Source organism: Sardina pilchardus, chromosome 16 (genome assembly GCF_963854185.1).
Source record: "Sardina pilchardus chromosome 16, fSarPil1.1, whole genome shotgun sequence".
In the NCBI taxonomy this organism is placed as follows: Eukaryota; Metazoa; Chordata; class Actinopteri; order Clupeiformes; family Clupeidae; genus Sardina; species Sardina pilchardus.
Genome location: NC_085009.1, coordinates 31,177,419 through 31,202,465, shown reverse-complemented (window position 1 = coordinate 31,202,465; position 25,047 = coordinate 31,177,419). Strand labels below are relative to the sequence as shown.

The 25,047-nt window shown below is 41.0% G+C and overlaps 2 protein-coding genes and 1 long non-coding RNA gene across 3 annotated transcripts in view; all 3 read left to right on the top strand.

Annotated features, from left to right (window-relative positions):
* LOC134059649 (uncharacterized) overlaps positions 1 to 25,047 on the top strand; it is a 246,170-nt gene that overhangs the window by 87,148 nt on the left and 133,975 nt on the right. The gene's annotated exons all lie outside the window — the stretch shown is intronic.
* LOC134059466 (uncharacterized) lies at positions 1,252 to 2,792 on the top strand. The gene is made up of 3 exons (XR_009935057.1): positions 1,252 to 1,460; positions 2,126 to 2,222; positions 2,666 to 2,792. It is a non-coding gene; the product is annotated as an uncharacterized LOC134059466 (long non-coding RNA).
* LOC134059857 (NLR family CARD domain-containing protein 3-like) lies at positions 18,988 to 22,189 on the top strand. The gene is made up of 3 exons (XM_062516385.1): positions 18,988 to 19,059; positions 19,942 to 20,137; positions 20,397 to 22,189. Exons 1-3 carry the CDS (start codon positions 18,991 to 18,993, stop codon positions 22,187 to 22,189), a joined length of 2,058 nt encoding a protein of 685 aa, XP_062372369.1. The 5' UTR covers positions 18,988 to 18,990.

Here is a 25,047-nt window from a genome sequence, read left to right as displayed (position 1 = left end):
CCCATAATAATACATTTTCCAATTTAGATTTTTGAATAATGCCCATTTTTGATGTTTTTTTTGAGAAATATCAACTGTGATTTGTTTTCCAGTTACATGCACATACATGCCTTACGTTGAATACAGATCAAAACATGCTTTGATTAAGCATTTAGAGACCCCCCCCCCAAAAAAAAAAAAAAAAATCAGACAAAAATCAGACCAAAATTTAACATGCCCCAAGTCTTAATCTTTTTCGCGTGCGTGTGTGTGTGTGTGTGCATGTGTGTGTGTGTGGGGCGTAGTGTAGTGCTTGAAACGTGAGTTGACCAGTACGGCCCCTGTGTGAGTTGACCAGTAAGGCCCCTGTGTGAGTTGACCCCTGGGTGTTTACAGTGAGAGTTGACCAGTAGAGTCCCCGGGTCATCTCCCCCTGAATACACCGAGTTTAACATCTGAGCCTGTTGATATGCAGTGCAGCATAAAGCCCAACGCCCACCAGAAGCGGCGTTCAGCGGTGTTCGGCGGTCTGGGCTTGCCGCGCAGGAGTTTAGAATAGTTTTCTATCTCTGTGCGGCTGCTGCGCGGCAGACGTTTCCAGTGGGCGTTGCTCCATTGAAAACAATGGAATTCTAATTTTTTTCGTGGCGCGCCGCGCCGCGTACGCTTCTGGTGGGCGTTGGACTTGAGGCATTGGTGGCACATTACATAAACTGTGACACAATAATGACAATTTTGACTTGTGGACCATGCAGTCTTTCTTCTCTCCTCCCCATCACTGGGATGTTGCCCACTAAGCCACTCAGGATGCGTTCTTAGTTGCCCAGCCAATTAAATAAGTTATTTTGAAAATGTTAAACATTTGTGCCAGCCAGCTGTATGGACCATTTGAAGGCAGGAAGCCACAGACAGAGTCTGTCTTAGTTGGTCTACCACAGTAAAACGTGCAGAGACTTTTTCATATTTTCAGTGTCCTTTTTTCAGAAAAAAGAGGGTCTTGTATGCTCCAAAATACACAAAAAGACCTTTAGCCAATTACCCACCCTGAACTGCTATGGTGAATCACTGCAGCACATCCAGAGTGTGTTGGTAGACTAATAGTAAGTGTAGTCTGCATTCCTTGAGAAATCTATGATTCCGATTAGGTCTGTGGAGAAGCCTCCACTGTGCATATAAATCCTGAGAGAAACAACTCCACCTAGTGGTATCAATATGACAACAGGTGTGCGAGAGGGAGGAGATTTAGAACCGAAAGTAAAGCGCGATCGAATACCAGGAAGGAAGACGAAGGGGGTGCAATACCCTGCTCAATAAGTATAGCTTTTAATATAGCCGAGGTTATGATAATAGTCATGATCAGTTTGTCTGCGAAGTTAGACTGCTACCGAACCTAAAACAAGTATAACACATTCTCTTCGTATCGGGACATGGGTGTCTGTTAGTAGCCTATTTCCAATGGCGCAGAACGAGACTAACTAAAGGTGGGTGTTGAGCTTCTTCTGTGGATAAATCATCCGCAGTGTTGTACGAACGCGCTTAAAAAGAGTGCATTTGATAAATGAGCTGGAACTGAACATTTACATTTGTGTGTTTCATGACCTTGGCGTCCCTGCTTAATCATGTGCGCGTTCCACAGTAACCTGTTGTTTGCGTATGAGGAAACCATTTAGCGCCCAGGTGCACAGGCCTAGCCTCCATTTTAGGCTGAATAGGCTCACAGGTTGATTTTACAGACGCTTTAAGTGAAATTATGGACAACTAGCCTACTGCCCCGGTTTTCCTGACATGATGTATATACCATCAGATTGTAGGCCTGAATATTGGTCAGGTTAGGTTTTTATTGTAGAATATGCACTATTGTTCGACTTGTGTACAACTTGTTTTGTATCAACGGCTACATAAACAGTAGCATTGTTTAGCAATTATGTGGAAATTATCAAAATATACTTGGTAAATCACAACAATGCATTTGAAGTGGGATACATTAAGATATGCATACACAAATAGCCTATGCTTTATCGCTAAACTAAGCATTCAAAATGTTAGTACATATGAAAAAACATGGACAAACAAGTCAACACTACAAAATTGAGATGTTAGCCTATGTTGCAGACCTACATTCTAATTTGTGTTATTTGTATTTTAGCTTGTCATGACGAGATTCATATGAATGATATGGGGAGTGGCTGAAACATGGAACAGCAAGGCAACACAAAACAGGACGGCAGTCTAAAGGGGCAAAGGTAGGCAACATGATATAACTTATGTTTCTTGAAAAAGTTGCATTTCTGTTCTATGCAAAGTATCTCCCTAATACTTTAAAAGTGTTGCTATCCTCACATGTGAGATGTGTTGCTGTGTAGCATTCTACTGTACATCACATAGATCCTGAACACAGCCACTTTAAGAGAGAAAAAGTACAGGCTATTAACTATTTGTGATGCTTTAAGGGGAGCTGTACGTAGTTCAAGCACTAGGAAATAATAGCTTTTGTTTTTGTGCAACAGATACATCAGTCATCAATCATGAGAATTATCACGTTGCACATTTTTGTGATCGATCAGTTTATGATTGTGGTTATGGTTTTTGCCATTTACCAAAGTATATATGGAAACAATACGGACAAAGATTAAGGATATCCCTACAACATGTCTATAGGAAATAATAATTGTTTTTTACACCACAGCTCATATCACCATGAGAGGCCTCCATCACCTGTGCCCACTTGTGTGTCCATGAAGAGTGACCAGTCAGAGGGTCGTGGGATAAACTTCAAAGATGATGACGTCACAGATGAATCAAGGCAAGTCCATAAAAACAGCACTTTGTGACAGAATGGTTGATAATGTTAGAGATTAAAGTATAATGAACACAAACAGTTATCAATTTAATATCTGTACTATTTATTGGCTCAATACAGTTTCTTCCACGGAAACGAAATGTAATTTTGAATTGAGTGCGTAGAGTTCTGCTGTGCTGCTGAGCTGAATATCCTACAAAGCAAAAGTAGCAAAACCAGTAATTGATGATTAGTTGATTAGTTATTGGATGAAAGCATTGCCAGTTGCTGATGAATCAGATAAAGATATTGCTCACTACATTAGCATGGTGCTATCTGTGCTATCCATCTGTCTGTGTGCATCCATTACGTGTAGGCATTTGTACTATAAAGAGCATCCCAGATCTATATGGGACACAACATATTTTTGTCACAGATTTTATTTTTACACCACAGCTCATTCCATCATGAGAGGCCTCCATCACCTGTGCCCACTTGTGTGTCCATGAAGAGTGACCAGTCAGTGGGTCGCATCATAGACTTCCAACATGATGATGTCACAGATGGATCAAGGCAAGTCCATAAAATCTTTGTGATTCTATTTAGTTCAGGTTTCAGGAACCTTTTTGGCCAAAAATACCAATTGTGTGTTTTCCTTTTCCCTTTCTCTTAAGAGCCACACAGTAGTTTATTTCCCTTAAGAGCCACACAGTAGTTTATTTCCCTTAAGAGCCACACAGTAGTTTATTTCCCTTAAGAGCCACACAGTAGTTTATTTCCCTTAAGAGCCACACAGTAGTTTATTTCCCTTTCCCTTAAAGAGTCACTGCACCCTAAAATAGTTTTTTTGAGCTGTTGATTGATTGAAAATACTCATAAGTGGTGAACTGTACTATTACCAGGGTTAATATTGACAAAAATCGTGTTTCTCGACAAAAGTAACATTTCGTCTGATTTTGTATTGGAGATATTGCTCTCCGCGCATACTACAGTTTGAAACATGCCATGGCATGTTGGTCCAAAATACTATTGGAATGCTGACGTTGTCCTGCACTTCTAGTCCAACACTACGTCACCGGGTTGTTACAAATTAGGACTGAAACGCCCCAACACCTGCTGCCCTGATTAGCCTACCTGTGATAAGCCATTGTCTGCAGCACTCATTCCCAGATTGACACAAAATCACCATGGTTGATTGGTTGCAGCAGTACTGCACTCCCTCTCCAAATTTCGGAACGTCTCGCCCATTTTGAAAGCCTTTTTCAGAAATGTGAAGTGGGTGGAGTTATGGGGTGAAGTAACTCTTTAAGAGACTTCCACTGGCAATATGGCTTACAGCAAAAGTTGTACAGCAAGGAAGCCCTCCATTTCCGTTCATCATCAACATTGCACACAGCATACTGTATCTAAAATGAGTGAACACATACTTTGACTTGTAATCTGAAAGCAGAGGCCCAGTAGATGATTTTGGTATCAATAGATTGACTGTTTAATGAATTGCCAGAGCTGAGCAAAGGGTAGAATGTATGTTTTTAGACGTTATATATTGGGCTAAACGTGTATATTTTACACACGAAGTATATGTTTATTCATGGAAATGTCCATATTCTCGAGAGTCTCAGCTTTCATACATGTATGGTATGTGGCATTACTATGGTAGTCTATGATAAGCTGCCAAGACATGGGAAGTGCTGGGAAGGTGTGGGAGGTGGGTCACCCGAGACCTGGGTGCCTGGTAAGACGTGCAGTAGTTTATTTTAGGAGACTTTTCACTGACAATATGGCTGACTGCCAAAGTTGTGCAGCAAGCAAGCCAAAGAATTAAAGTTTGGGAGAGATTTGGGCAGGTCTTCCTATCCGATGACATGGTCACAGACTGCGTTATCTGCTTTGACTGTCAGGCGTTGTACAAATATGATGGACATAAGACGGGTAAATCGGACCTGATTGAGCATTCATGCCGTGGGTCAGTTCCACAGCCTAACTAGCCTGTCACACAAACACCCTTAGTCCATGGGCCAGGACCCTAAAAATCACATATTGGTATCACTTGAGGTGGCAAAATCTATCAATGATTTTTGTAATCCTCCATGCCTGAGGGACATTATTTGGTATGATAACCCTCTCTAAGTGGTAGCTTAGTTGTATTTTTCCTAGCTTTTATACATGCACACAGTAAATTATACAATACAAGCCTATGTACAGATGTGGGTGCCTCAAAGTCTGGAGGAAGGTGGGACATGTCTTAATCCATGTTATATCACATGTAGATGCCATAGGCTTTTAGAAAATATATAGTTTAGATGGATTATATAGCTTTTCATGAATCACATAGGCTAAAATGTATCCGTCATACACTTTTTCGCCTATATAATATAGGATTAGATAGAGGCAAAGGACTGAAAGTGGGTGGGTCAAATCCCAACTCTTGCTATATCACATCTAGAGAGTATGGGCTTTTAGAAAATGTATGGGTTAGATAGCTGAATATACTTTACACAGCTATTTTAGACCCATAACCAATAGCTGTCCATTGAAAATCAATGCATTTCAATGTAATGCAAAATACATTACAGCTAGGGTATAGTGATATGGAGGAAGTTGGGAGATATCTCAATACACATTTTTATCACATCTAGAGTATATAGACATCTCAGAAAAATATATTTTAGGGTAATTAACCTGTTTTCTTTAATGATACCAGAACTATAATGATCGTATATGCCATGATATTTCAATTCGAAAGAGAGTGCATGTAGGTCCTACATAAGTATTGGGCCTAAATTCTGCTTTTTCAATTTGTCTGGAAGAAGATTTCTTTTCTGAACATTCTACAGTAGAAATGTAAACCGCCAACTTTAGAATTGTTAGAGTGTGTTGGTGTTTGCTGGGTCAGTGTGTGGAAGCAGTACAGTTAGGCTACAGAACAACAATGGCTGTTGTAGCGTCAAAAACAGATTACACCTTTTTACCTTTATACTTTGTTGTACAAATAGAATAGAATAGAATAGAATAGAATATATACTTTCTTGATCCCGTGAGGGAAATTCAGTTCTCTGCATTTAACCCAATTTAACCGAATTAGTGAACACACAGCACACAGTGAACACACAGTGAGGTGAATCACACAACCCAGAGCAGTGAGCTGCCTGCCCAACCAGCGGCGCTCGGGGAGCAGTGAGGGGTTAGGTGCCTTGCTCAAGGGCACTTCAGCCGTGGTGGACTGGTCGGGGATCGAACCGGCAACCCTCCGGTTACAAGCCCGATGCGCTAACCAGTACACCACGGCTGCCCCTAGTATAGGGCATAAGGTGAGTCCTGTTTATTTTTTATTTGCGCTATGACTCAGATGTGTGAGAAAGAGTAAGGATATGACCAATGACTAGGCTACTTGTGAAAGACTAATAACCCAACCGGCCCAAGTAAGGTACTAACATCATTATCAAGTAATGATGTCTGCTGTAAACCGTACTCAATAGATGTAGCCAGTTTAAGCTGTAGACTTCCAATTTGTGCATGAACAATAGAAAGGACAAAAACAATATTCAGAGATGTAGCCTATGTATGAGAGAGCAGTTTCAGTTATACAGTACTACTACTACTACTACTATTACTACTAATAATAATAACTTGGATTTATATAGCGCCTTTCATGGTACCCAAGGTTGCCTAAAAATTTGGGAGAGGGGTTAAGGGTCAAAGGACTTAATAAATGTAAATAAATGTTTTCAGGTGCTTTTTGAATATGGGCAGGTACGGGGCAGAACAGACATGGAGTGGTAGAGTATTCCAGAGTGTGCGAGCATTGACAGAGAAAGCCCTGTCCCCAAAAGTCCGCAACCTGGTGCGGGGGGTGGCCAGCAGGTCCTTGTTAGAGGACCGCAGGGAACGTGACTGAGTGTAGGGGATGGGGTGCAGGAGATCTGTGAGGTGAGAGTCCATGGAGAGATTTATATGTGAGCAGGAGGATCTTGTAGGCAGTGTGTGACTTGACTGGCAACCGATGGAGCTGTTGGAGGATGGGAGTGATATGCTGCCAGGGCTTTGTGTGGGTTAGAACCCTGGCAGCTGAGTTCTGGACATACTGGTGTCTGCTAAGTAGTCCAGGCGGGAGGTGATGAAGGCATGGATGAGTGTCTCTGTTACTGAATGTGTGAGCGAAAGCCGGAGTGAGATGCTTCTGAGGTGGTAGAAGAACTTGGTGACATTGTTCATGTGGGACCCGAAGGAGAGAGTGGAGTAGGATAACACCCAGGTTGTGCTCCTCGGTAGATGGGGAAGTGTAGCAGCCATCCACGACCATGGCCAGGTCTCCAATTTTTCTGAGCAGTGGTGCAGGGGCCACCACCATAACCTCTGTCTTATTACTGTTGAGTTTGAGTAGGTGTGTGGTCATCCATGATTTGAGTTCCCGCAGGCAGTTGACAAGTTGTGTGGGTGGGAGATGGGAGGAGGGGTTTGTGCTGATATAAAGTTGAGTGTCATCGGCATAGGAGTGGAAGATGAGTCCATGTTTACGGATAATATGATCTAGGGGTAACATGTAAATGGTGAACAGCAGAGGACCCAGCACAGAGCCCTGGGGTATGCCATGGTTGATGGCCATTTAGTAGGAGCCATTGAGAGTGATTAATTGTGTCCGGCCGGTGAACCAGGGCAGTGTTGTGCCACTAAGGCTGATGAGCTCAGAAAAGCAATGGAGAAGGATGGGAAACTGTGTCAAAAGCTGCAGAAAAGTCAAGGAGGATGAGGATGGTGTCGGCAGCATCAGTAATGGTGGATCCTGAAATCAGATTGGAGAGGTTCAAAGAGCTCATGGTGGGACAAGTGATGTTGAAGCTGGGCAACCACTGCTCTTTCCAGGATACTGATGAAAGGGAGGTTGGAGATTGGACAATAGTTGTTGGGGTCATCAGGGTCTGAGCCTGGCATCTTGAGAGTGGGGATGCCTGCTGCCATTTTGAAGCTGGATGGTACCACACCAGAGACAAGAGATGCATTTATGATGTTTTCAACTGACGGAGAATGGGAAGACAGGCCTTGACCAGGGTGGTGGGCATTGGGTAAAGACTGCTGGTTGATGTCTTAGCTGAGGTGACCAGTTTTTCAACTTGGTCGGCATCCAGTGGAGAGAAGGCAGTTCGTAACTGAATTTATTTGAATTTGGAAGTTTGACTGGCAGAATACTGATGATAGAGTCAAGCCACAGTATTGCTCTCTCTCTCTCTTCCTCACATACACAAAACATGTTCTCCCATTTGTAAATGTTGGGAATTCAGGAATGGCTGAACTAAATTTGATGTATGAGGATTTCCTAATTTCTTCATATTTTGTGAATTCTGTTTATATGACCCCCAAAGTGCAGTGTGGGCACAATCTTTCCTCTCTGGCCAGCCCAGCCAGGTTTGCCTGCGTCTGCCTTTTTCTATGGCAAGATTGTGTTCACTGAGTCTGTACATTGTCAATGTTTTCCTGAGTTGGCTTAGTTGGCTTAGTGCACTCTTTTCTATATTTTGTTCTTGGCATTTCAGGGCTAAATAGTGGAGTGAAAGGGGGTTGCTAATTTTCAAATATTGCCAAAATGTAAGGGCTCTTTTCTGAATAGTAATAATAAGTGGGTACTGACCTAATTCTGCCCTGCATGCATTGTTTGGAGATTGCCTCTGTACTCGGAGGATGCTTTTACAGAACTCTGCATGCAGGGCTTCAGTTGGGTGTTTGTCTACTTTGGGAAATTCATTGTGTGTTACTGGACCCCACAGCTCAGAACCATATAGTGCGATTTGTGCAATTATGCTTTGGAAAAAATGTATCCAAATTCTAATTGATAGCTCTAGTGTAGTTGATCATTTGATAGCGTTTCTCTCCCTCACATGCACACACTCACTCACTCACACACACGACACACACATACAAAACACACTTCACATAGTCCCTCTCTGTCTTCTCTATTCTGGGATGTACAGTACAACAATCTGCAATATTCCCTCTCTCTCTCTCCCTCTCTCTATGTCTTCTCTATTCTTGGATGTACAGTACAACAATCTGCAACCTGAAAGCAACAGAGAATCAATGATGTGCTGAAATGAGGCCTTTTCTTACTCAGCAACAGTGTATGTGTGTGTGAGTGAGAGAGAGAAAGAGAGAGAGACAGAGGGAATACTGTATATGAAGTGTGTTTTGTGTGTGTCTGTGTAAGAGAAAGAGAGAGAGAGTGTGTGTGTGTGTGTGTGTGTGTGTGTGTGTGTGTGAAGGAGAGAATGTGTTTGTATATATGAAGTATGTGTGAGTATATGTGAGGAAGAGAGAAAGAGAGTGAGAGTGCAATACAGTGGCTTGAGCTGTGGATCTGACTGTGGATTTGACTGTTCATCATCAGTATTCTGCCACTGTAAATTCCAAATTCAAATAAATTCACTTACCAACTGAAGTATAGTAGCCTACTTTTACAGTTTACAGCAGGCATCATTGCTTGATAATGATGTTAGGACCTTACTTGGGCCGGTTGGGTTATTATGTCTAGTCTTTCAGTAGTAGTCTAGTAGCCTAGTCATTGGTCATATCCTTACTCATTCTCACACATCTGAGTCATAACGCAAATAAAAAACTGAATTTAGGCCCAATAGTTATGCAGGATCTACATGAATTGAAATATCATGGCATATCCGATCATTATAGTTCTGGTATCATTAAAGAAAACAGGTTAATTACCCTAAAATATATTTTTCTGAGATGTCTATATACTCTAGATGTGATAAAAATGTGCATTGAGATATCTCCCAACTTCCTCCATATCACTATACCCTAGCTGTAATGTATTTTGCATTACATTGAAATGCATTGATTTTCAATGGACAGCTATTGATTATGGGTCTAAAGTAGCTGTGTAAAGTGTATTCAGCTATCTAACCCATACATTTTCTAAAAGCCCATACTCTCTAGATGTGATATAGCAAGAGTTGGGATTTGACCCACCCACTTTCAGTCCTTTGCATCAATCTAATCCTATATTATGTAGGTGAAAAAGTGTACGACTGATACATTTTAGCCTATGTGATTCATGAAAAGCTATATAATCCATCTAAACTATATATTTTCTAAAAGCCTATGGGATCTACATGTGATATAACATGGATTAAGACATATCCCATCATCCCACACACGTGTATACACCTATACCTACACATAGGCGTGTATTGTGAATTGTACTGGGTATGGGTATAAAAGCCAGTAAAAATACAACTAAGCTACCACTTAGAAAAGGTTATCATACCAAAACATATCTTTCAGACATAGAGGATTAAGAAAATCATTGATAGATTTTGCCACCTTTGGTGAGCCCAACTTCTGCTCTGGCCCATGGACTACCTCAAATCAGCCCTTAGTATCAGCATTTCTGAAATATAAGGTGCCACTGACAGCAGAATCTAAACTAGTGGACTTCTGGTGCTCTGTATGGTGGATTCCATTATCTGTTGACATAGTGCAGCCAAACGGATAAACTAAATCAAACAGGATAGTCTTAGATATGTAGGATGCAGATGGTATGAATCTTATGATGCTAATAGGGATGTCACGAGAACCGATACTTGCGATACCTCTCGATTCTAAAATGCAAAAACACCGGCGATGCCTATTTTTTTTAAGCACCGTAAGCACCGACGACAGCATAAGCATCGGTGCTGCGACTCTTCCGGAACTGACGGGGGCAATACAGTGTTTCCCACACATAGACTAATTTGTGGCGATGCGCCACAGATTCAGCACCGGCCGCCACATATTGCGTTTCATCACTTTTTTATTTATTTATCTATTTTTTAACGCTATTGAAAAACACACAACATTCGTTAAGCTGAATTTCCTTTCCCTGCTCTCCCTCTCCGTCACTCACGCGTCTGTCTCTCATGCACACACATATGCACACACACACAGCCTCTGCCCTCCGTGCACACAGCGTCTGTCTCCATGAAAACCAACCAGATCATTCCTGGAAGCGTGGTCGTACAGATACACCTGACACTGCCCGGGTGGAAGCATAGTTCTTCCGCAACTTTTGTAGACTATACGTGCAACTGTACCAAACAGTAGAAGTAAACTCATTCTCCTTGGCCCGCTCTCGTGCGCTCTCAATGCACCCGCCCACGACATGCATATTAATCCAAATAGAACATTCACAATCGTGAACGCAATGACGCACAGAAGACGATTAGCTAAACTAGAATGCATTTCCCGGTGGGAAAGTGCGAAGTGTGCTTGCTCCGACGCGCCGCGAAAGCGCTCCAGCAGGAGATGCGACCGCTCGCCCTCAGGTCAAAACACTAAAGTTTGGCCAAGACGCAAAGCTGCTTCGAGTTTGGCGGCGTTACCCTCGATTGCCGAATTCTTACACTGACGTGACGGGTTGCCTAGGTTCATCAGTGGAATGTCCCAGAGCACCTCCAATGTAAAAATGTGGATGTCATCCCAAAGATGTAAAGAGATATGAGACAAAATGCATTTTTGCTAATTGCGACGCCCCCTAGTGGCCAAATTACACCAAATTTACTAAGGCTACTTTGGATTGTGTCCAAAATCATCCCACCAAATATGGTCTTGACACCTCAAAGCGTTTCCGAGATTTGACCTCACTTCCTGTTTGGAGGCTTCGCCATCGAATTTGATTGGCTGCCATGGGCGAATGCTTTGATGTATGGAAATGAAATGTACACCTCTAAGGTCTGTAGACCTTGTGTTGAATTATGTATGAGTTGTTCACGTGTAGCCAGCATGAAACACGTAACCAGTGAAAGAAGGAAGGAGCCTAAGGAACTAGGCATGTTTCTAGAACAAATACGAGTAATGTTAGGAGAATTGCAGGAATATCTGCTGTTTACTCACTGTTGAGTAAGTTGCAATGTGTTATAGCCTCAAATTGATGGTAGAATAAATAGGACGACTCACCTGTTCAAATGGTGTAATAGGATCAAATTTGGTGTTGATATGTCAAAGCAACCAGGCTGTTACTGGTTAACATGTCTGAATATGAAATAGGGATGGCGAAAACTACAAATTTTCTTGACCGACCACCGAGGCTCATTAGCCGGTTGAAACCGGTTAACCGATTCGTTTAAAATAAATTATGCTATTTGAAATAACAGCCACGCAATTTCCCAACTCTCATCTCTCTGTCCCCCGCTCATAGGCTACACACAGCCCCGGCGCCGCCCTTTCACTCACGTCACTTTTTTAAATCCCCTACAGCACCAAACATGAGTCCTGCAAACCAAGGAGCTTGTAAGTGGAGGACAAATGGTTCCTTCGCTCCGAAAATGGTTTGGGTACAAGGTGATCGCGTTGCAAATAAAGGCGTTTGTCTAGCGTTGGAAGCTCATTTGAAGCTGAAATGGCCGCGGCTCACTTATGAAAATGACAGCTCCGAAGAGACGCAGCTTAGTTTGAGGAAGTGCTAACAATAATAACGAAAGATGATCATTACCTTATCTGTTACCATTGATGAACCTTCCTGAAATGTAGATGTAATGTCTTTCCAAATCTAAGCCCATTTTATGCGGAAAGTTGCCTAGACTGCAACACGATAAAACCAATGGATAAAACAGCGCACTTCCAGATTGCAAAAGACGCACCGGCCACCGCTGTGACCTCGTACCAAATGTTTTTATTGGTTTATTACGTAGCCTAGCTTCAAGCAGGCGAGTTATGAAAAATTGAGTGTGAGGGATAATTTGTTAACTTCACGAAAAAAAGATCTTCTTGGAATGAGATGGCTAGCTGTAGTAACGTTTAGTCCACTGTCTTTAGGCTAATTTAAAGATGCCTCTTTTTTTTTTTTGTTAACCGACTAGCGACAACTTTGGTCGGTTAACGTGGATACGGTCAACCATCGGTCAAACAGTCACCGGGTTAACATCCCTAATATGAAATCGATTTTGGATTGGTTGCATGTGATAAAAGCTATGCCATTTCCTGTCCAGACAGCATTCATATTCAGAAATACTGTACACCGGCAACAAGGCACACTCACACACACACACACACACACACACACACATACACACACACACACATACACACACACATACACACACACACATACACACACACACACACACACACACATATACAGTGCCTATAGAAAGTCATCATACCCTTTTGAAATAGTTACTTTTTTTGTCTTACAGCCTGAAATCAAAACCCATTTTTAAAAAAATCTTTTCCAGTTTTATTAACAAATTTAGCTGTACAACATCAAAATAATGAAAAAAAAGTAAACAGTTCTGAAAATTAATAAAAAATGAAAAACTAGAATAACAGGGTTGGAAAAGTCATCATACCCCTGACTTAATACTTTGTAAAGCTCCCTTTTGCTTTCATTACAGCCATCAATCTGTTTGGATATGTCTCTATTATAGCTTTGCACACCTAGATAGGGGAATATTTGCCCAATTTTCCGTACAGAAATGTTAACATTTAGTCAAATTCTGTAGGGAATGGCGATGGACTGCTATCTTCAAGTCAATCCACATATTTTCTATAGGATTTAAGTCAGGGCTCTGACTTTGCCACTCAAGGATATTCACCATCCTATCCTTAAGCCACTGCTTTGTTCTTTTGGCAGTATGTTTAGGATTATTGTCGTGTTGGAAGGCGAATGACCTCCCCATCCTCAGCTGTCTAGGAGAGGGACGCAGGTTTTCCTTAAGAATGTGGGTGTACTTGGCAGCATCCATTTTCCCTTCTATCCTGACCAATTGCCCAGTTCCCGCTGAAAAGAAACATCCCCACAACATAAAGTTGCCCCCACCATGCTTCACACTAGGTATGGTGTGTTTTGGGTGGTGTACTGTGTTGGTTTTCGCCAAACATTGCGCTTGGAGTTCAGTGCAAAAACACATCTGGAATATTCTGCTACCATGTGGAAAAGGCTTATATGGTCAGATGAGACTAAGATCGAACTTTTTGGAGACTAAGATTGAAGTTTTTGGACTGAGCTCCAGGCGCTAACCAAACACAGTATACATACCCAAACACACCCAAAACACACCATACCTACTTTGAAGCATGGTGGGGGCAACATTATGTTTTGGGGATGTTTCTCTTCAGCGGGGACTGGGCAATTGGTCAGGATAGAAGGGAAAATGGATGCTGCCAAGTACACCAAAATTCTTGAGGAAAACCTGCGTCCCTCTCCTAAACAGCTGAGGATGGGGAGGTCATTCGCCTTCCAACACGACAAAAATCCTAAACATACTGCCAAAAGAACAAAGCAGTGGCTTAAGGATAGGATGGTGAATATCCTTGAGTGGCAAAGTCAGAGCCCTGACTTAAATCCTATAGAAAATATGTGGATTGACTTGAAGAGAGCAGTCCATCGCCATTCCCTACAGAATTTGACTAAATTTTAACAATTCTGCACGGAAAATTGGGCAAATATTCCCCTATCTAGGTGTGCAAAGCTATAATAGAGACATATCCAAACAGATTGATGGCTGTAATGAAAGCAAAAGGAAGCATGACAAAGTATTAAGTCAGGGGTATGATGACTTTTCCAACCCTGTTATTCTAGTTTTTCATTTTTTATTAATTTTCAGAACTGTTGACTTTTTTTTCATTATTTTGATGTTGTACAGCTACATTTGTAAATAAAACTGGAAAAGATTTTTTTTTAAATGGGTTTTGATTTCAGGCTGTAAGACAAAAAAAGTAACTATTTCAAAAGGGTATGATAACTTTCTATAGGCACTGTACATATACAAAATATATATGTATATACTGTATGAGCAATTCCATGCAAAACTGTCAAGTCCATAACCCCACACAGCATCAAACTATGATGTGGATGATGATTTCTTAAAAGTTTACCATTTCGCTCTTCTTGTTTGTACAACATATTCAATGACATTGTTAACTTAATCATTTGCATTATATAAATGTAACCTATTTTTCCACCCTTATGTCTCAACATATACTATACACATAGTCACATTCATAAACATAAACAGGATCCTAGGTTCTCAATTTTCTGGACTCACTGTCTACCATAAAGTTAAAGAATAGTAATAACAGAAGAAAAGGTAAGAAGATGTTGATAGCGTGATTAACTAGTGTGGTGCCTCCACTGAAGAATGTCTTTACCACTGCTCTGGTGGAAATATGCAAATCCTCAGAAATGTCAAGTGACTACAGTTACTTCTACCTGCTTTGATATAGCTTATCCTAAATGAAATACTATGCAATGCAAGCATCACAAAACATTTATTGTATCCTTTGTTTTTAACTCTTAGAATTCAGTTCAGTGTGACATAATAAAATGAAAGTACAAAAACAGTTTTTAAACCCCTTTTTAAAAGTTTAAAACTTTAAATGAAATCTCAATTAAGGATTACGTAGTTCTAAATAGTAACTGTGTGGTAATAATTCACCTGTACCACCCATAGCCTAAATTAATTAAATTGTTCATTTAAATGTTAAATTAACAATAGTTAAATGAAACACACAGTAATACTTTCTATAACACTTTGTGTTGGATGTAATTAATTGAACCTAGAAAGAATTGTTAACTGCTATACAATAAGTGGGCCAAACTTCACAGTTTAAGTCTCCACACATAGCCTAAGCTTGCCTACTGAGTCTAAAAACATAGCTCCCACTTTCCTTAGCTGGAGGGGAATTCTGAGATTTCTCCCTAAAGCAGAAACTATTATTTTTGCCTAATTATTATTACTATTATTATTGGGGAGGTTATAGGTTTGCACTGATTCGGGTAGGGTAGTGGCACTATACTGGATGGTATATCAGTTAGAATAGGACGGAGAAGAGATGGGGTTTAACTTTGTATTGTTCCAGCAGAGACATTCAGGATTTCCATACATACAGAGAAATATAGGTAGATGGCTATTTATATAGATATATAATATATCTGCAGCATACAGAAATGCATTGAATACTAAGCTCATTAAACGGAATTGTAAGCCAGGACACATATACAGCAACGGCAACGCTAACCCCTTCAAGAAAGAAAAGAAACCTTTTTGTTCGTGACTAAAGTTATTATGTGGTCAATTACGCCATCTAGCGGCGTAAACGGTACTGTGTAATAGAGTTAACTCGCACAGGTACAAACTTCCTCCAGTCGGAGATTGTTAATGAGGGCTATCTTTTACTGTCTATGGGGCTAAAGGACTGTATTGATTGATTGTGTTGCTTGGGTGGCGTCAGTTAGAACCAAAGATCATAGAGCGCTAGACTCTTTGGTTAGAACACCGGTTGTGAAGCAGTAGTTTCTCCTTAGTTTCTTTATTGAGTTTTCTTCCACCATACAACAGCATGAATAAATGTATAATGTATAGTGGTCTGTAAAGAACCAAATAAACTGTCATTAATATGGTCACTAAATAAACTGTATCGCTATCTCTCATTCTATGAGCACAACTTCTCACACAAGTAACATTAACAGGCTTTCAAACCCTTAATGCTAATTCTCCGTTTAGCATGCTAAGTCCTTGCATATCAACGTGAAAGATACATCCCACTCCCAATACACATGACCGAAGGTTACGTTCACTTACTTTTGTTGTCATACACGCACACAACTTCAACTTAAGGTAATTGGCAGTAAACTCACTCAAAACTAACGTCATGAACTTCACCAACACTGTGGTAATACTATACAAGTTCTAGATCTAACGTCTCTAATGATCTAAACATCAAACTTACTTTTCGTCAATGATTGCATCTCTGAATGTCAAGGACTGGATTATACTCAGGATAACTGCAGGAATTGTCTGAGGGTAAATTAATTATCTCTTTTTTCAGTGCACAGCCGTCTGCTCATCATCACAACAGAAAACGAAACTTAACAGGAAAACAAGCGACGTGATTTACCCAGAATGCTCGAAGTCAATATTGCATAGGCTATAACAAGAAATAAAATCTCAAAACATCACAAATATATCAAACGATGTCCTGTAATCATTACAATCTCCTAAATAGTAATTCATTACGAAGAGAAACTATTGTAAATGGTCAAAAACAAAACACCGTCACAGTGAAAGCTCGTGTGATTGCCACCATAAATAGCACCTGGACATCAGTTCATTTTAACAACGAGTAAGTCCGTACTTGCCTCTCGGGGCCATGGCGTCGTTAAGATTTACCCAGTCTCGGGATGAGACATCGTTGCGGACAATCTAAATCGGTCGTGAGCATGCGTAGATGTATACTCTCTCAGTCAATCAGTTCAGACGCAGACAGTGGTTGCGGTGTAATGGAAATGGGCTAAATAGTGATACAAAAGCTCCTGCATAATGGAACTCGTGCCAGGTCCTTTTGCAAGAATTGGTATACTTTGATTTTTTTTAAAAAAATATCAACATTGTATCTTAAATCACTCTGGAACGTCCTTTTGGCATTACTTAAGCAATTTAAGGTGAGCTATTCTGCGTAATAGTATACATTCGCCAACACACACGTTTTTGCTAATTATAGAGCCATCAAAAGACCAAATAACACCAAATTTATTGAGGGTGCTTTGGATGGGATCTCAAGTCATCCCACCAAATATGGCTTTCATACGTCACAGCATTTCCAAGATAGGCACACTTCCTGTTTGCCGGCTTCGCTTGCTGAATTTAATTGGTTGTCACAGGCAAACGCTTGAACGTTTGAAGGCGAAATCGAGGCAGTTGATCCGCCTTGGTCTGTAGATCACGCGTGCCAAGTTTCATGACGATCGGATGAACTATGCGGCCAGAGTCGCTTTACTTTGACTTTGGACAAAATTCAAAATGGTGGAAAATCCATCATGGCGGAAAATGACGTCATATGGTGCGTTGGAATCAGCTAGGTCAGAGGATTCCAATGGTATAAGTTTTATCAAAATCGGCCATACGGATCAAAAGTTACGGGCATGAACGCGTTTTCCAACTTTGACCAGTTGGTGGCGCTATAGTGTGAGAGTGGCAAGCATGAAACCTGGTGGTGTCAATCAGTGTAGTCTCCTCTATCAGCATACCAAATTTCATGACTTTATGTCTTACGGTGTGGGCTACAGGTGGAAAAATGTGTGGGCATCAGCGCTCAAAAATCGCTTTTCCATTCATTCCTATGGGAAAAAATCGACCGGAAAAACTGGAATAACGGGAGAACGACACGCCGTATCAAAAAGCTGTATACAAGCCACCATCCTCGCATCAGGACCCACGCGTGAGAGGTGGAACGGCGTCTCTAGCTCTAAATCCCTAGGACAAGATAGGGAGACAAAAGTTGGACTTGAGATAAATAAGTATATGAAACGCACGGATAACAATAGTGTGCTTTTGCAAGCACACTAATTACTGTTAAAAACGGTTAGCATCATTAGAAGGCTATGCTGTAGACATTTGATAAAAACTCTTGCATTCAAGTTGACTGACCATCTCAATACCAATGTTTTCCAACTCCAAGACTTAAAAGGTTCTGTCCCAAGGAGAAAAAAGTAGCTTACCTTGAAACTTAAACACATGGGGAAACTGAACAGTCCAACCAGTAGAGTATGATAAGCTTAGCCTGCATGCTACTTTGTTTACAATATTTTGAGGCTTCAACCAGACTGAATTTAAGAGGTGGAGTTGTAATATGAATAGTAGGCTATAATCTGCATAAAGTTTGCTGCTAATGAAGATCAGAAATTTCATATAGAATGTATAAATAGTTACAGAATGTGTGTGTGTTTCAAATAAAGACTTTACATCTTGTAAAAAAAATCATTCACATTATATGAAAGCAGAGCGATAAAAAGCCGATGCAAGTTGTTGGTTTTTATGCAAACCATTAGAAAAGTGATTTAATTAATTATGTGTAAGCCTATGTGATATGCTCACAATTGGATACTGTATTCTGTTATGCTCTGTATGTTATAGAAATTATATTTCAGTATTCTGCAAATATTTCAATAAAGAAATTCATTAAGTACATGGGACATTAAGTACATGGGATTTTAGGAAATCCTTTTTTTTTAACAATAGTATCGAATTTGGCATCGAGAATCGTGTAATTTTACTGGTATTGGCACCGACTACTGATTTTTTGGTATCGTGACACCCCTAGATGCTAACTCCAACTTCCTTTCAGTAGACAGATTTCTGGTTCAGTTCATCAAAATATAAAGTTTAGGCATCGGACAGATGTCAGTGTTGCAAGCACAACTAATGGAAGTCTATTTGTGATTTGTTTTGCCCTAAATACTCAGTGGTCAAATGGGAGAATGCAAACCAGATGCTGTCAGTGAGCAGTTTACCCAGCGGGACCTCCAGCACATATTCCAGGTTTGCATGCAGCTATATCATGCCGCACTCATATACACGTTTCTGATGTTACAATACAGGACAATAATAATACGGTCTTTTTTCAAAACCTGGGTATTGTAATCCAAAGTATAACCAGATATTTGTTTACGAGGCCCTTGTTGACAAAGCATTTTATCTTTCCACTAAGAGTACTCCTAAATCACGCTAAAAGATTTTAGCTTGGCGTTTTCTCTGAAAAGTTATACACAAAGCCTCTCAGACCTACTTTTAAGAAAGGGCTGAGAGAAATGGTTGACGTCATTACTCATGCACGAGCTTGATTAAAGTGACCACCTTGATTGGCTGATGATTATCACGCGGGAATGATGACAAAAACCTCCCCTACTACGACAAGTTGAGTGACAGGTGTCAGGTCTTAGCTGGTGAGAATGTCGGACTGTGAAGGATGGAAGATGATGAATAAATAGGCATAGCCTAATAAAGAGGAAAGCAAATAGCATAGGAGCATAATGAAACACTACGGACTGGAGCAGTATCTTTGCAACATGACATAACATGAATCTGTATGACAACACGTAGCCTACATTCGCCTACATATGCCTAATTTAATTTATGCATACCGGTACAATGAGACGTTACATTTAGTTTACATGCATGGTGGTTTTGGTTGTCGGTTTGGTTGTGGCGTTATTACATCCTTTACTTGCAAGGCACAATTATTCCCTCGCATGACAGCTCCTGTAACCGCACGGTCATTTCAAAACATTGTGACGTGAAATGCCACTAAAAGCGGTTTGTGAATAGGTCTTACTGAGTTAGGAGTCCTCTCGAGTTCCTTTAAGCTGTCCTAGACTTAGGAGCGACTTCTAGCCTTACATTTTTTTGTGAATACGGGCCCAGGTGCTTGAGGAGAAGATCATCACCTTTGTGAAGAATGAGCTGACGAGATTCAAGAAGATTCTGAGTCCAGATTACCAAGAACACATTGAGGGTAAAGAGCAGGATGAGAGTGATGCCAGAGAAGGGGCTCTTAAGATGGCACTGCACTTCCTGAGGAACATGAAAGAAAATAATATTGCTGACAAACTGCAAGAAAGTAAGAAGTGTTCCTTTAAGTACATTTCCTATGATTTTGATTAATAAAACCAGAGAGCTACATTAGAGAAACAGAAAATACCCATTTCATTTCAATGCATTGTTAAGTACTGTAGATATTTATTTCCATTTGCAATTAAACATCAATAAGGCACTAAAAGGCACATTTGTGTAAAAGACACAGTGGACGTATTTTGTCTTTAGTATTAGTGGCTGGCTAACATTATTTTGTTTTTAACATTATTTATGCTTTTTTGTAGTTGAACTTGTAGTGTGGCAGACTGAGCTGAAGAGAAATCTCAAGAACAAGTACCAGAGTGTGTTTGAAGGAATACAAAAGCAAGGCAGCTCTGCTCTGCTGGAGAAGATCTACACAGAGGTCTACATCACAGAGGGAGGAAGTGGGAAAGTAAATGAGGAGCATGAAGTCAGGCAGATTGAGTCCAAATCCAAGAGACCAGGTGGGAAGGAGACACCAATCAAATGCACAGACATCTTTAAGCCCTTACCTGGCCAAGACAAACCAATCAGAAGTGTGATCACAAAGGGAGTAGCTGGCATTGGCAAAACAGTCTCAGTGCAGAAGTACATCCTGGACTGGGCTGAAGGAAAAGAAAACCAGGATATTCACTTCATATTTCCACTTCCTTTTAGAGAGCTCAACCGCATGAAACACAAACAGCTCTCTTTGATGGATCTTCTTCACCATTTTTTCTCAGAAATAAAGCAGTTAACTTTTCCCAGCCAGGGGAAATACAAAGTGTTGTTCATCTTTGATGGTCTGGATGAGTGCCGACTCCAACTAGACTTTCAGAAAAATGAAATTTTGACTGAAGTGACAAAGGTCGCTTCATTGGATGTTCTGCTGACGAATCTCATCAAGGGTGATCTGCTTCACTCTGCTCTCCTTTGGATCACCTCTCGACCAGCAGCAGCCAATCAAATCCCTCCTGAGTGTGTCGACCGGGTCACAGAAGTACAAGGGTTCAGCGACGCTCAGAAGGAGGAGTACTTCAGGAAGAGGATCAGTGATCGGAATCTTGCCAGCAAAGTCATTTTTCACATAGAATCATCAAGAAGCCTCCACATTATGTGCCACATACCAGTGTTTTGCTGGATTGCTGCTAATGTTATTGAATTAATTCTCAAGAGTGAAGGAGGTAAGCAAGTTCCAAAGACTTTGACAGAGATGTACACATATTTCCTTGTCTTTCAAACCAAGCAGAAGAGTCTAAAGTTTGAAGGAGTTCATGACACAGATCCACAGTGGAACCAGGCTAGTCTCCTTGCTCTTGGGAAGTTGGCCTACGAGCAGCTGAAGAAGGGCAACCTGATCTTTTATGAAGATGACCTGAGAGAGAGTGGCATTGATGTCAGAGAGGCAGCAGTACACTGTGGCATTTGCACCCAGATCTTTCAGGAAGAGTCCAGACTTCATCAGGAAAAGGTGTACTGCTTTGTGCATCTGAGCATCCAGGAGTACCTTGCAGCTTTGTATGTGATCCTGATGTTAATAACTGAGGGGAAAGATCTCATGTCCCCACAGCAACCCCCCAAAACAGTGTTTCAACGTCTGTGGCAAACAATGGACAAACCCATGACCACCCTACAGAAGAGTGCTGTGGACAAAGCTTTGGAACATGAAGATGGACACTTTGATCTGTTCCTCCGTTTCCTTCTTGGCCTCTCTCTGGAATCCAACCAGAGACTCTTGAGAGGCCTAATAAAGGAAGAACATGAAAGCAAAAAGGAAATAGGCAGGTACATTAAGAAGAAGATCAGGGAGATGCCATCATCAGAAAGAGTTCTCAACCTCTTCCACTGTCTGAATGAAGTCAATGATCACTCCTTAGTGGAGGAGGTCCAGAGCTTCCTTAGTGCAGGGACACTTTCTGCAGCCAAACTCTCATCCGCACAGTGGTCAGCTCTCGTGTTTGTGCTTCTGACATCAGAAGAAAAGCTGGATGTGTTTGATTTGAAGAAGTACAGCAGGTCTGATGAATGTCTCCTAAGGCTGCAGCCAGTAGTGGAGGAATCCCAAAAGGCTCTGTGAGTAGGATAGCAAAAGTTGTGGGCAGAAATGTGTGTGTGTGTGTGTGTGTGTGTGTGTGTGTGTGTGTTTGTGTGTGTGCAATATGTGTGTGTGTGTGTGTGGGGGGGTTAATATCATTTGAAATTATATTATATAAGTATGATTCAGAAGAACAACAACACTAATGCAATTAGTTAACAAGTCCTTTCTAGAGAATCTGCTAATCTGTTAACTGGTCGAATGTTTTCCCCAAAATGGATGATTTTGTACCGTGTTTTCTGATGTGACAATAGCATATATTCAACTTTGATTTATGAAAAAAAACGCAATTTCAAAAGCCCAATTAAAACCTTATATGTAGGCTGGGTATTGAAATGGTAAATGACGCCCTATTTAGCAACCACACAACCTCAAAACGAAGACAAAATGGTTTCCATTCTATGTCTCCTTTAAGGCTCAACAGTTGTGGACTCACTGAGAGGAGCTGTGCAGGTCTGGCATCTGTCCTCATCAAAGCGTCTTCAAAGCTGAAAAATCTGAACCTCAGTGGCAACAGTATTGGAGATATTGGGGTCCAAGAATTGTGTAGTGGACTGGGTGACCCAAACTGTGCACTGGAGATACTCAGGTAAGACATTTTAGTATCCCATAATGATAAATTCTGTGGATTAATTTGTATGATGCATGTATCCAGTGTGTCCGGGGGGTGGGGGGGGGGGTTAATAATTAGTGATGTTGCAAACACAGGGTTCCCGCGGGGTCTTAAAAGGTCTAAAATTCTGAACTTTAAATGTAAGGCCTTAAAGGTCTTAAAATGGACCAGATTTCCCATACAAGGTCTTACATTTCATTTCCAGAAATGCTGGCAACAGAAACTCATTACAAAGTAGCAAAACAGTATGGAGTCGTAGCCTGCAAAGCGGAGCGAGCATCTTTGCTACAATTGTAACGAAACCAGCAGAACGCTGCCTCAGAACGTTGGTTCGGTGTGTTGTTGCGTAGTTCTTTCTGGGGGATGGGCCTATTGGGGTGATACATCTACAAAACAAATCCCGTGAGAAATGCAATACCTGCCCACGAAATACGTCTGAATCTCCTCAGAGTTTGTTCAAGTTCGGCAACGTGTGGGAAAATGGGAAAGTGTAGGCTACTTCCAATGAGACATGGCTAGATCACAGCGATTTCCACTGTTGGTTACATGCTCAAGGTATGAGACTCGTTGCAAACTTTGGGGGGAAAACTATTAAATTAGGGACTCTGGGCGTGAAGGCGCTGGAGTTACATGCAAGAACAGAGAAACATAAGCTAGCCGCAAAATGCGAACCACGTGACATCTGTGACATCTCACGTGACATCTGTGTGATTTGTATTTGTAAGCAATTCAACAGAGAATAATGTACGTGATAATGGTCGCATATCATTAGGCCTACAATATATTTTTAGGAGGCCTCATCTTCAGCCCCCCCAAAAATACTGTAAGCGTCCCTGACAAGGGAAAGTTTGTATTACATTATTTATATTTTCATTGTGGGTTTGGGACATTTGTTTAATGTATTTTTTGAATATATATGAATATAATATGAAGTAGGGACGCACCGATCCGATATTTGGATCGGATATCGGCCCCGATATGAACAAAATAGCTGGATCGGGGATCGGAAAAAATGAGCCGATCCATGGGCCGATCCGAATTTAATATACAGTGCCTATAGAAAGTCATCATACCCTTTTGAAATAGTTACTTTTTTTGTCTTACAGCCTGAAATCAAAACCCATTTTAAAAAAAATCTTTTCCAGTTTTATTAACAAATTTAGCTGTACAACATCAAAATAATGAAAAAAAAGTCAACAGTTCTGAAAATTAATAAAAAATTAAAAACTAGAATAACAGGGTTGGAAAAGTCATCATACCCCTGACTTAATACTTTGTAAAGCTTCCTTTTGCTTTCATTACAGCCATCAATCTGTTTGGATATGTCTCTATTATAGCTTTGCACACCTAGATAGGGGAATATTTGCCCAATTTTCCGTGCAGAAATGTTCAAATTTAGTCAAATTCTGTAGGGAATGGCGATGGACTGCTCTCTTCAAGTCAATCCACAGATTTTCTATAGGATTTAAGTCAGGGCTCTAACTTTGCCACTCAAGGATATTCACCATCCTATCCTTAGGCCACGCCTTTGTTCTTTTGGCAGTATATGTTTAGGATTATTGTCGTGTTGGAAGGCGAATGACCTCCCCATCCTCAGCTGTCTAGGAGAGGGACGCAGGTTTTCCTTAAGAATGTGGGTGTACTTGGCAGCATCCACTTTCCCTTCTATCCTGACCAATTGCCCAGTTCCCGCTGAAAAGAAACATCCCCACAACATAATGTTGCCCCCACCATGCTTCACACTAGGTATGGTGTGTTTTGGGTGGTGTACTGTGTTGGTTTTCGCCAAACATTGGGCTTGGAGTTCAGTGCAAAAACACATCTGGAATATTCTGCTACCATGTGGAAAAAGCTTTTATGGTCAGATGAGACTAAGATCGAACTTTTTGGAGACTAAGATTGAAGTTTTTGGACTGAGCTCCAGGCGCTAACCAAACACAGTATACACACCCAAACACACCCAAAACACACCATACCTACTGTGAAGCATGGTGGGGGCAACATTATGTTTTGGGGATGTTTCTCTTCAGCGGGGACTGGGCAATTGGTCAGGATAGAAGGGAAAATGGATGCTGCCAAGTACACCCAAATTCTTGAGGAAAACCTGCGTCCCTCTCCTAGACAGCTGAGGATGGGGAGGTCATTCGCCTTCCAACACGACAATAATCCTAAACATACTGCCAAAAGAACAAAGCAGTGGCCTAAGGATAGGATGGTGAATATCCTT